Raw genomic sequence first — 13843 nt, 5'->3', positions numbered from 1 at the left:
TGAGCTACTTTCCAGACTTTGTTCACTGCTTCCTGCCTTGGCACCCACTTGTTGCCCACCAGAGCTCTCCCTCGTGGCAACATGTAGTCCTCACATCTGGGAAACACATATTTGTCTTGCTAACAACAGAGCGCCCGGAGTAGAGTAGATCCTGAGTGACACAGGGGAATGAGAGCCCTAACAGGGCTCATATGATTTGTGACGTATGTGTACATAAATATGTGTAAATCCCCTCACCTGTGTCACCCAGCATTTCATATTTTACAAGAATGCAAAATCTCCAGTACCTAATCTAGGGGAGAAACTCAACAAATGCTTATCGAATGACTAATACCTATACACTTTATCGCACGTCTTCGAATCACCCAAGACTTCCATTTATAGCATCAAATGAATTCAGTCAAGCAATTGCTAATCTACTGTAAGCAAAGTACTTGGCTAAAAACAAGAAGGAGATGGTAAATATGAGTCAGGCTTGGATGTTCCCAGTGAAGAGATTCTTGGGTAGAAATGATACGCATATACACTTTCAAATTATTCCATCAAAATATTCCATCATTAAAGACTGGAAGATTCAGGTAGCATAAAACCACACAGATAAAATGCCTTAAAATTAGCACGAATGACTTGGTAACCAGAAAAAGAGGGAAGGCAGGATTCCCTCATGTAAAGTTAGGAAGACAAAGGATTGTTGGAGGACGTAGCACTATAGCTTACGATAAACTAGTAGCAAAGTGTAAAGCAGGTAAAGTCACCTGAAAGTCACCAGGCTGAGCCGGAACACTGAGCTCACAAAAAGGAAGAATGGAAAGGACAAATATGAGAGGAGCATTAGAGGTAGAGGAATAGAATTCTAAAGTAAGGAATCTGAAGTCTACTTATGAGAAATGACTAGGACTACGTGTTCCTGAAGACAGTAGTACGTTGACAACACTAAGACGCAGTACGTCGTCCTGTCCTCGCAACACTCTGGGCAGCAAGGTACGCAATCCTGCAGCCTTCAGTGTAATATCTCAATCCACTACATGTAATTTGTACACAAATATTAATAGCAGCTCGACTATACTTTCCATGCCTGATCATGTTCTATGTTATAAGTCTTGAACAGTCACCAGCAGCACAAAGAGAAAGAGAGAGAGAAAGCTTTTCTTTTTAAAGCACATATTGTTACGATCCAATATTACTAGATGGCACAGTGAGTGGAACACTTGTAATAACAGTCATTAAGGCCTATCAGTTTCAAATTCGACTAAACAATAGGTAATGGCAACTTCTGCAGGACAGGGGTGGACCATACAACCAGCTCCATGAAAAGAAGTCAATTTAAAGATCCAACGGTAGCCTATCTTTTAAAACAAGCTAATAGGAAACAATTACAGCAAAATATTTGAGGAAAACGGAAATAAAAACATTCCCAAATCTCAGAGTTAAACAAACTGAATGGCAGCACAAAGGATATGGCAATGGCTGAAAAGCTCACTGCACAGAAGATGCTCCCTAAAACAGCCAGAAACCTCCAATTAATAGAATTCCAAATATTCAAAGAAAGGGGAAGGGGAGGTGGGCTTATGAGCTTACCTAAACAGCCGGCTGAAGTCCACTAAAAAAAATAAATACACCTGTTACATATTTCTCAGTGTTTGTTTGAAGAAATAATGTCTAAATCCAGAGATAGACTCCTAGAAACAGCTCAAAGTATGCATTGAAAGTTGACCATTTTTTATTTGATTCTCATGTTTGCATTTTCTAAATTATTCCAAAAACATCTTTCATTTCTAAATAATTCTGAAAACAGAAAGCTTATTCATAAAGGTGGTGAAGTCTCTACCAATAAACAAGTTTAGATTCCTACCATCAAGTTTAGATTCCTGTCAAGGTTTGAGGAAATCAGGGTTTAAATTCAGATACACCTGCGGTTTGGATCCTAGCCTACTTGTGACTAGTATAAGACTTTTGGAAAACCTATTGGTCTGTTTTGGGGAGCGGATTACACTTAGACACACCCACCATGCTGCATTGCATTAAGACTGCTTCTGGAATCTTAGCTCAACTGGTGAATAGCTATGTGACCTGTGTCAGTCACATTTTTGAGCCTTTCTTTAATAATACTGTTATTTATACTTGCTCACTTTATGCTAGACAGTTGCAATCAATGTATATATTAATTTCTTTCTGACCTTACTTACATAGCTTAGTAATTCATCCTCATTGCCTAACAATGCTATGAGACTATTACCCCCATTTAAATACAGAACGAAAGGTTAAGTAGGTTGTCCCAAGCCTCCAACACTAGTCCATAATTGGTGTTCATTTAATTCATGATTATAGGGGCACCTGGGTCGCTCAATTGGTTGGGCATCTGACTTCGATTCAGGTCATGATCTCACGGTTCGTGGGTTCGAGCCCCATGTTGGGCTCTGCACGGACAGCTCAAAGCCTAGAGCCTGCTTCAGATTCTGTTTGTGTGTGTGTGTGTGTGTGTGTGTGTGTGTGTGTGTCTCTTCCCTGCTTATGTTCTCCTTCCCTCCCTCTCTCTCTCTCTCAAAAATAAATAAACATTTAATTTATGAATTATATACAGGTAAACTATGTATTTTTATAGGAAATCCAAGAGAGGACAAATATAGTAATTCAAATTCCTACTAAATACATTTAAACTGAAAGATCACTTAAATCAGATCATTATCAGTTAACTATCAGAGCAAAACTAAATTGCAATTTTCTGATAGTCTGAAGACAGAATACCATGCAACTAAAAAGAAAAGAAGCTTAGGAACATCTTAGGAACATTTTGGCACAAATGTTTACTGAATTATTTTGTATCACAATTTCAAATTTGTCCTTATTTTATTTATTTTTTTTTAATTTTTTTAACGTTTTATTTATTTTTGAGACAGAGAGAGACAGAGCATGAATGGGGGAGGGGCAGAGAGAGAGGGAGACACAGAATCGGAAGCAGGCTCCAGGCTCTGAGCCATCAGCCCAGAGCCCGACGCGGGGCTCAAACTCACGGACTCACAGACCATGAGATCGTGACCTGAGCTGAAGTCAGACGCTTAACCGACTGAGCCACCCAGGCGCCCCTCAAATTTGTCCTTATTTTAGAAAATAGAAGTTACAATTAATTACAGATTACTAATTACAACTTCATAATGTGTATATGCTTTCTCTTCCATATGCTAAAAATTTCTACTAAATGAAAAAGAAGCAATTGAAGTTGACGTGTTAGACGAGGGAAAGAGAGGGAGAAAAAAAAAGTGAAAGTTTAACAGCGTTCTCTTTATAAGATTTTGCATAACAGAGACTTTAGACTTCCATAAATACTCACTTCTGTGTACAATAAAATATCTGTGAGTAACATAATAACCAGCAATGTTCCAAATGGCATCCATACATTAACTGCCGAAAGAGGTTATGGAACAGTTTCCGAAAAGAAAAAAGGAGCCCTCTGGACCTACTGTAGTACACAAACTCACAGGAAATGAACAGCCTAATTATGTGGCCATGAAGTAAGTCCAGCAGATACCAGTGATTGGGAATGAAGGCTTGACAAAATCTGGGGATATTTGTCAGCTCCTTAAATCATTATTATATTTCTTCGCATGCTCCGAATTGTCCGCGGTGTAAAATGAAGAGAAAAGCACTTCCACACGGTTTGTTGTATTTTATAGCTCAATATTCATAACAACTGTGCCCATTCTTTATGCTGTTGTGAAAAGGCAGAACCAATCTTTTGGCAGATGACTGTCTTTGGCTCAGCAGAAGCTTCCATTTTATGCAATAAAGACTAACACATACAATCTCAATATGTTCTCACTGGGGAGGGAAGAAAAGGACGAGAGACCCCTTTCATGTCACACACTTGATAAATTATTTCTAAGATGCATAGTTTTTTTCCTAGGGCCTGTCCAAAGGCAGAGTTCCATTGTGGCTTTCCAAAATGCAACCCTTTGTAAGTCATTTCAATGGCTCTTAATAGAATCCTATGAATCACATTACATATTCAAAAATATGATCACCCTAATACATATCTTTTATGTTTGCTCTCAAAATTATGAGAAGTACTTCTGTTTTATCTGAGGGAAGCCTTGAAGCATTTATTTGTGGTCACTTGCTGCTTAAAATGTACTTCATTTAATATGATCGCACATTTAGATATTTAATATGCTTTTAATTCATGGGAGTATTTCATATCATAAAACTGCCTTTTAAAAAAAATCTGTTCTGAGTTCAGGGAAAAAAAAGCATATGCAAGTTCTTTTATTTTTAAATGAAGAATTATTTTTTAAAGCATTAAAAAATGTTTTGGGGGTGGCCCAGCCAGTTAAGCATCAGACTCTTGATTTCCGCTCAGGTCATGATCTCATGGGTTGGTGAGTTCAGGCTCCTTTCACTGGCAGTGTAAAGTCGGCCTGGGATTCTCTCTCCATCCTTCTCTCTCTGCCCTTCCCATGCACACTTTCTCTCTCTCAAAATAAATAAATAAACTTAAAAAACATTTATTGAGTAAACTCTACCCCCATGGTGGGGCTTGAACTCATGACACCAAGATCAAGGGTTGCATGCTCTACTGACTGAGCCAACCAGGCAACCCTAAATGAAATATTATTTTTAATTCTGGTGCCATGTGACACAACCATCAACAATTCTGAAGCTTTCTTTTCCTTTTTTTCATTGTCTCCATTAGACCCCTTGGGAGTCCAATGGCTTAGGTCACAACATGAAACATCACGCTAATTAAACTGCTAATTAATTGGCATAAGAAATATATTGCATGAAATAGATTGCTGTATTGTACTGTCTCAATGTTTGCGCTATTTCAACTTGGTAACCACTAATTTAGAACCCTTTAATCATATTCTTTAATCCAAATGTTAATATCACATGACAAGAGCACATGAATTACTAGAGAAGCTTGGTACAAAACATGTGTTTCATTTCTTCCTAATATTGAAAATATTGAAAAGATAAAAAGATCCTGTGTTTACAGATTCTTAATATTCATTTGAATGTAACCTTTCCTCATAAACATTTTCACAAACTTCTCCATGTGAATATTGAGTCATTTATGTGACTAGCCATCATAGAATTTTTATTAAAAAGGCCCATGGGATAACTTAATTGTTTCCTTAACATTATCAGGGTCTTTCTGAACACAGATTTTTTTCAATTGCATGACTTTTAACAATCAAGTGTCAATTTGGGGTTCAGAAAAGGGCAGATTTTATGTAATAAATATGCAAGGGTCTTAAAAAGTCAACCAGCAGAAAGTTAGAAGGCACTATATCCACTTGAAATGTATTATCAGGAGGTAGCCGTTTCTGATCTTTCTAGAATGCATCTACCAAATGTCTGCTTCTTTCATGAGCCTGACATATAGGGGAGAAAAAAAAAATCATCCTGACCTGCCTTTTAACAGCTAGACACAGAGAAAAGAAAAAAAATGAGAGACCTAGGTCCCCCTCACCTGCTACTGAGACAGAATTTCCACGGAAGCAATTGGGCAGTTACAAAACAGGCTGAGCTGTACCTGGTCTCAAAATTCCAATCTCTTAAAACAGGACATGTTCATTTCCCCCCTAACATCTAAGGATACAATCTAGGAAGATACTCATTTTTAATTACATCAATCTTAACTCCTCCTTAGAAATTCACAAAAAGAAGCATAAGATAGTTATTATGGTGGTATTAACATCCATAAAAATATAGAGTAGCCAGCTCTTTCGTGAAAACAAAGTAAAAATTATTGAAATGGAGAGCCTAATAAAAATCTGTAATTGGCCCTGTTTCTTTTCAGATGCTTAGTTGCTAAACTGTGAAATGAAGTTAGAATATTATAACTTCTTCATGTTTTCACAAGCAATACTATGGGGTCCCAAGAACACAGGGGCATTTCTGAAGTCTAGATTTTCTAGCCACAATTAATATTCACTATATATTATCCAAAACATGGTTTCAAATAGGAAAGACAACATTTTCAATAATAGTTTATTTGTTTTATCCCCTCCAATATAATTAGCCAATTGCAATGTTTAAAATGAAAGCCACTGACTTTCCAGGCATTAAATATTACCCACTTCAATCCAGCCAGTATTTATTTTGTTTGTATTTCACACATTCAAATCTCATAGTTATTATAGATTACAAAGCACATTTTCTGCTTAATAAAGGACTTTGAAAATGAAGCCCTATCATATATCATAGAAAATTACTAAATATCTGCAAAGCATAGTAGCTACTTATTCATGGACGGGTTATCATAATCAACATTATCCTTAGTTTTTATGATAATCTGACAAATAATTTATCATTCTTACATTTCACAATGCTTAAGTCACTACTAATTGGGGAAAATTATACTCCTTTATAATTACAGATAAAGTGATCTTTCAAAAATTATTCTTTGACCGTTTAAAAACTTTCATCATTGGATGGTGACAGGTCTGATTTCAGCTTTCACAGTTTCCGTTCACTTGTCAATGTTTGAAGAAATGATGGCTCACAGAGCTCTAAGATTTGAGTTGTAGCAGACCAGAAACTCATGAATTCCCCCGGAGAACCTGTACCCACACTCTTTTGCTCAGTTTCATGCCATAGTATATGAAGTATATCCAGGCTTGGAGTTATCTGTTCTGTGAGGTGCATTTTGTGTCACTTCTGACAGTGGCATTGAGTTTATTTTAGCCCGTGAACATCTCAATCAGCAACAACTACACTCTATTCATATGTTGATTATAAAACAACAATAAGGAAATCAAGAGTTGCCGGCATTTACGGAGGACTTGTCATGCCATACTCCCATCACCTGGCTAAATCTCACTTAATAATCACAACTAACTTACAATGTAGATGCTGTTACTAACTTTCAGTCACATCTGAAGAAGTGGAGGCAGAGAGATGCTTGTTCAAAGGCCATTCAATTTGTAAAGTGTGCGATCCACGTTTCGAACCCAGGCAACCTGGATTCCAGATGCTGCACTCTTAAGGCACTCTGAGCGCCCTTCACTTAGTACATGACATTGTAATAATTAGCCTGTGTGTCTGGAATTCCCATTAGCCTGCGCGCGAGCTCTCCTTGTTCAAAGAATGCACTTGTCTTTTGCCTCCGTCCACAGGGAAGTCTCCATTTTCCAATGATGTTTGATGCAAATATTACCTAGTAACATATTTTAAGCCTGCAAAGCAAAGTAAGTTAGAAAAGAATTCCTTCTTCCCTGTCTCCAATATGTGAAGCAGACGTCCTATCACAGATTCTACCGTTGTCCAACACTCTGCGAGAACGTCTGGACGCCTTTCACATTGAAGCCATGCATGCTGAATCTGCTTCACTCATGTTAACAGATGTGTGATCTGAAGAACCAAAAACTCCACCCCTGTCCCCCTGAGCAGTTCCAGAGCCTAACCTGGACCCTCAAGTTTTGGCACGAAGGATCTGTGACCTGCTGAGTGTATGTAGCCTCTGAAACCAGGCTGGCGAGACTCAGAGCCCCGCTCTATCTCCTGGTGGTCTGTACTTTTGCAAATTTGCCCAAATTCTCTGTGCCTACTCTTCCTTATCTGTGAAATGGGTGATATGACAATAATGGCATCTGCTTCATGAGGCTGGCATAAATATTAAATTGAGCAATTAACATATCTTTATAGAGTTGACTGTTGGTAACTCAACTAATTTATATTTATCAAAACCAGGAAATGGAATAATAGCATCCAAATAAATAAATAAGCAGAATTAACACCAAAAGCAACTACTTCAATCCTTAATAATATTTTCAAGCCTTTTTTTTTTTTGTATTTTAGTGAAATTTTTACTTCTGTGCATCCCATTGGCTGATGCATTCTGAACATAACATTTCAGTTGGCAATTTCATTCACAGTTGCCCCACTGCTGCTCTTTATAATCATTTTCTTTCTTTGAACCACCTCCACCCTCCACCGCCCCTCCCCCCCCTTTTTTTTCCAGACGTTAAGAATCAAAAGCTAATGGTAAACATTTTACTTGGAGATAATGGGTCATGGGAGAGGCTTGGTAGGTGGTCTCCCATCTTTATTCTAATCTTGTAGAATAAAGAATAAACTGACAGAATTAAATTTTATTACCTAAATCAGTCCCATAAATGACCAGAAGTTCACTGAAACAAACAAACAAACAAAAAAAATGTTCAGTGTAATAAATTCTCTAAGGATCCCTGAAGATTACCCATACCACCTTTGTGATTTTGAAAGTGACACCACTTTGCAAGTTAGTATGAGCCCTCCGCCCAAAAATTGACATGTATATGCTTTCATTTTGCCTCACACTGCTTCTCTGACCTTTCCCAGTTGGAGTAGTAGCAGGAAACTAAAATAAAAGCACTGCTTTTCTGTGTGAGGCACTTTGTGACTAAACATTAATCCTGAAATTATAACAGTTGCAAGACTCCTCTGCTCCTTGCTTCTCCTAAGCAGAGAACCACTGTGAGATGAAACAGCCCTACCGCCGTAAACATCAGGGGCTAGTGTTTCCTTCTCCTCTGAACCCAACCAGGCTGATCTGAGTCCAGAAATGCCTTTGAAGTCACAGAGACCTTCATGTGCTGATCAATCCTTGGGGGGTAAAGAGCAAGAAAAACTGGTTCTGGCACTTTAATATTCGGCCAGGGAAGGCATTCAACTCAGTGCAGAACAAACAGGTTTCCTCTGTTACAAATTGAGTGATTTTGTACTTGGGTGCCTCTTGGATCAATTAACTTAGGGAGACCTATTGATCCCAGAACATGATTATTTATACTTCGGTACATATTTCCATTAAAGTCAGACTAAGGATGGAACAGAAACAAGTGTGAATTCGCATTTCTCCTTACTCTTAAGGCATGCGGTCGGCTTTGGGTCAATTTAAGTGGAAAACAGCATGTGATTCTCTTAATACCAATGATCACTACTGAGTATTAATAGAATCAGTATTAAGTGTCGTGCTGTACTGTTTCCAAGTTATCAAAACCTTAGAAGTTAAGAACTAAAATGATCTTAAAATTGTGCAATCTGAACCCATCCTTTATAGTTAAGAAACCCGAGCACCTAAAAGCTAATATATATATATATATATATATATATATATATATATATATATATATAAAACTGTTTAGTGGCAAAGCAAAATTTGACATCAAAACTCCTGAATCTGTTCAGGGTATTTTTCTCCTTACACCCTCGAAATTATCTCTGTCAAACTTTTTCTCTTTATCTAAAGTTGCTAAGCTCTTCACTATTTTAGGTCCCTTTATGTTTTAAGAGATTACTAAAATAGGAAATATTGTCATTTTATAAAGCAGTTACATTTTATTATTTTGGTCACAGAAAAATATTCGATACAATAGAATTATAGAGTTTGTAGACTTATAATTTATTATAATAGCATAAATAAAGACAAAAATCCCTGTAATAGTATAGATAGGATACCAACTTCAGTTGATTGTCACATAGAAAGAAGAGGTAAAAATTTCTACTATAAAGTTAATCAGCAAGATAAAGAGACATGAATACAAATACCAGAGAACAAGAGTTTCAAAATTATTATGGCACATGGTGACTACAAAAAATATGTCTATCTGTTTTAAATATTTACTATCTTATCTATGTTAATATATGATTATTTGTAATTAATTTAGACCGAAGAAAATGGAAAAAAAAAACTATAACTTATAGGCATATTAAAAAGTTATAGTTAAAACAGAAATATTTCCCGAGTCTCTTCTATAAAAACAGCCATGATTCACATCCTCTGTCACTGAGTAAAAGTAACCTGAAGGAGTATAATAGGACTTTCCAACTGTCCTCAAACTGATTTCACAGGAGCCTACTCTCATTATTTTGAGACATTGGTACTATCTTAATTTAAATGGCTCAATGGCAATAAATATTATACTTAATTGGAGAGCCTTTGCAGTCAGTCTATATTCGAATTGCTTCATTTGTGAATAATTATCTTTAGTAATGACAACACGTATGAAATGGCTTAAGACAGTTTCCGCTACCTCTTTACATTCTAGGTAACAAACTAAAGTGCAAACGTTAACCATTGAATTTTACCTGCCTCCATTTATATACGCATACACACAAATGCATCCAAATACACCCATACTCATACAAAAAAGAGACTTTATACAGTATCTTCAACTGAGCAAATAACTATAATGCAAAGAGGTTCTTCCTGCATGCAATTCATTCTTAACAAAATAAAAAAGCCCTCCTCTGCATACACGAATGCATAAGAACACAAATTTTAAAGGCCAGTTTGCTATTGATATAATGGCCACACATTCCTTGAACATTTACATGGTTTACCCTAAATTCAATCAGAAATTGTGTGAAATGTCTGTGAGATACATTGCAAACTATCCTCTGCTTTTACGCCATAATGAATTCTATTTCATCAAGTATCAGAATGACCTAAATTTTATTTTCTTTCCTGTCCACTCCTTTTCTCACTTTACCTGACTGGCAGTAGTATTTCTTCTTAACGCCTTATTAAATAGTACTGAACAGTCTAATTTTCCCAGAATTCAGTCCTGAGGTATACATTTACATTTTCTTTGTTGATCTAGCACAGGCTCAGATGATTTCTACATAATGCATCCAATTAGTTCAAGCAAGGCAAATGAAATCACATCTATACTAATCTCCACATTATTAACTATAAACAGGAACAGGATGTGTCTCCACTCTTTGCTTCAGTCCATTCAAGTGCAAACCAAAAGAAAAAGGATTTCCTGTTCTTCTTTTCACACTCCTGAGTATGACGATATTTGATTCTGTTTCTCCACAGTAGTTGATAAGAGTGCAAAACCTCTCTCACATCCCTCCTTTATTCCCTATTGAGAGCTTGATTTTTTTTTCAGTTTGTTTGCTAAGTATAGTTTGATTCCTTTTTGCAGAGATTTTATTTTAAGTCCATTTTGCGTTTTCTTCACAATCAGAGCTTCATTTTAATCAGATAGTGGTCCTGCCCCTTGGGAATCAATTTCTTTTTGCACAAGACAATTCAGGTCTATTAAGATCCAACACACTGAGTTGGAACGTTACATGTATTTCACTTACGAGCACATACATTCATTTTACACGATTCCTCAATGTGGCCAGGGGGGTTCGTGGTCTGCACTGTATCCACCTACAAAAAATACAAAAATATATGTCTGCTTTACAGCAATGTGAGTAGGGTTTTGCCAGCCTAGTTCCAAAGCTTGGGTGCACATCTTGGCTGATAGTATTCTCTTCTTCCTTAAGATGTATTTGCAGTGGCCATAACCTCTTTCAGAAGTCATAGAGATATAACAGTTCCCTACAATTAACAACCCTGGGGCATCTAAATCAATACTGCTGGTTAATCTCAAGGATGCTATCTCTGACAAGAGATATTTGCATGGTAAAAGAAACATTGAATTAATTGTGTTTCAGGCTTCAAGCTTTTCAAGGCTATGAAATGTCACCAGAAGAGGGGGGGGGGGGGGGATGCTGGCTTTGTTTATACTGCAAATACAAAGAATGAAATGGTAATTTTGTTGTCACAGTTTTTACAATTTACAAGTCCCTAAGATCTCAGAGATGTGCTCTTGATCTGAGTGTTCACACCATTCAAAGTAGCTCTCTTGTCTTTAAAAACAATCCTTAGATAGCTGTCTCTTTACAGAAATCTGAGCAATTTACATGCTATCAACAAATGGCCTGCTGATCTCAGGTCAGGGATGGATAACTCTCCCCTTCAAAGTCATGACCCTAAAAGGACAATGTTTTCCAACTTTGTATCTACTTTGCACAAATAAAGTGATGGTAATATCCCTTCAAAATATTTTGCTAATGTCAGTTTTAAATAGTGTTAATTTTTTCTCTGAACTTGCTACTGACCAAGTGGCTGATTTCTGCTCTCAGTGCCAGAAGGTACACAGAGTATCGTCTTCTAGTTTGATAGCACAATTGATGTTAGTAAAACATTTAGTAAGTTTGAACATTGCCAATAAATCACCTCCATAGAATAGAATGCTACAGTTCACTACCAGAAGTATTTATCTTTAAGAATTAGAATCAGAAAAGAGAAACAAATATTCCACTCAATTTCCAAAGTAACGATGCATCAGCACACGAGAATCGAAGTTAGAAAAGAAGTAAATGATTTATACCACTGAATAATTGACCAATTCATTTTTGAAAGTAATTGGTGTAAAAAAAAAAAAAACAAGTAATGTCTAATGTTGAAATTAATTATTCATATTCAAGGACAGAAAATGTTTAAGCATTGCTCTAATCACAGATTATCAATATTAGCTGTATAAATTTAAGCAGCTTTAAAATGTCTTAATTTTTGAATCAGTTGTTATCTTTTCCTAGAAATAAAAAGAATATTTTTTTTTCTTTCTGAAGCAGCTCTAACCATTACCATAACTTGGGAAATTCTGTCCAATTACACAAGCAGCTTGCATCTATGAAGGCATCAGTGACAAGTGCATCTTCCTAATTTAAATTGTACGTTTAAGATGAACATAGTTTGTCTTATTTTACACAAACTATATGACTGCACATTTCATTTCAAAACTGCCTGGACACAAGTGAAAGCTCAACATTTGCAAGTTTCAGATATTGTTTTTCTATTCCCAAATCAACTGCAACAATATAGCTGTAATGCATGCCAAGACATTAGACCTTCCTGTTATGGGCTCTTACTGTATGTGATATGTTGCCATAGACTTTATCAAATATTTAACTACTCTTGTGAAGTTACTCATTTAAGCCTTACATCCCGTACGAGGCTACAATGAGCTCCCTGAAGGCAAATGTCATGTCCATTCTGTTTATTGGTGCAGTCTCCGTGTTGGCACCTGGTCGGCCTTCAGTGAAAATTGATTTAATGAATGAACGCATGTTTGAGAATAACCAATGAAGGAAATCATATTATTTGTCATAGCACAGTATTACTATTGCCTAATCCAGATATTTTGAAGACATATGGCTATCTTTGACTTTCGATTATTTGTCGTATGATAGATTATGGCACAGATCTTTCTTGAATTGCAGTAAATGCTTTTTTATTTTAATAGCATATTATTTCTCCCCCTTTTCTCCCCTCTGTAATTCTGTCTTAAATTATGTGTCTAAAATTTCTAAAATTTCACTACCATCTCTTTTTAATCTATCCCATATAATAGTCATTCTTTTCTCTAAGGAAATACACTATGCAAAATTGCCCACAAGGTTTTTAATAAATGAGTAAACAATTAAAATAATCACAACAAATATAGGAAATCAGAGGTGTCAAATGTTTCATTTTCTATTTATAAGACCTGACATACTTTTAACTTAAAAGCACACCCAAGAAATAAAATGCATCGAAGTAATAAATTCACCATACTGCCATGGAGCCCAATGAAATCTCCATATTAAAATGATATTGAAGAATGACACTCCATTCCTAAATTTCATTTCATAAATTAACTATGGATGAGCAGGTTTCGTGTTTTTGTGGTTTTAAGTTTTGAGCCCCTGCACAAATGCATCTGTGCACTAACATTCACCTGTCACTGAAGCCAAGAAAAATGGATTCTTCCCTTAGCATTAAAGATTAATGTTTAAAAGCAAAAGTGCATACCTCAGATAGCTTATTGAGTTCATGGAGAACTACTTAGGAATCACTGTTTTGAAAACTGTCATTGGCGAGGGCCAGGGTAAAAATGGAGGTCACCAGGAAGTGTTTGTTTTGATTTGAATCAGCTAATTAAAATGGCCCTGGAAGCAATTTTGAGATCACTGCCACTGAGGAGATAGGCTCTGGTAAATCCAACCAAACCAATCTTTCAGTCAGGTCCAATTCAGTTGAAGT

The 13843-nt window shown here is 36.4% G+C and overlaps 1 protein-coding gene across 8 annotated transcripts in view; it reads right to left on the bottom strand.

The window, feature by feature from the left end:
- Positions 1 to 13843, bottom strand: part of PCDH7 (protocadherin 7) — a 422251-nt gene that overhangs the window by 346592 nt on the left and 61816 nt on the right. Inside the window, exon 2 of one of the 8 annotated variants that reach the window (XM_060655278.3) lies at positions 9353 to 11143. The exons of the other annotated variants lie outside the window; for them this stretch is intronic. Within the exon in view, the coding sequence (XP_060511261.1) occupies positions 11066 to 11143 (78 nt within the window). The 3' untranslated portion in view covers positions 9353 to 11065. Of the gene's footprint in view, positions 1 to 9352; positions 11144 to 13843 lie in introns of those variants that run through there. 8 annotated transcript variants of the gene reach the window in all.

This window comes from Panthera onca, chromosome B1 (genome assembly GCF_046562875.1).
Source record: "Panthera onca isolate mPanOnc1 chromosome B1, mPanOnc1 haplotype 2, whole genome shotgun sequence".
NCBI lineage: Eukaryota > Metazoa > Chordata > Mammalia > Carnivora > Felidae > Panthera > Panthera onca.
The sequence above is the reverse complement of the archived record's forward strand: the minus strand, read 5'-3'. Positions and strand labels throughout refer to the sequence as shown.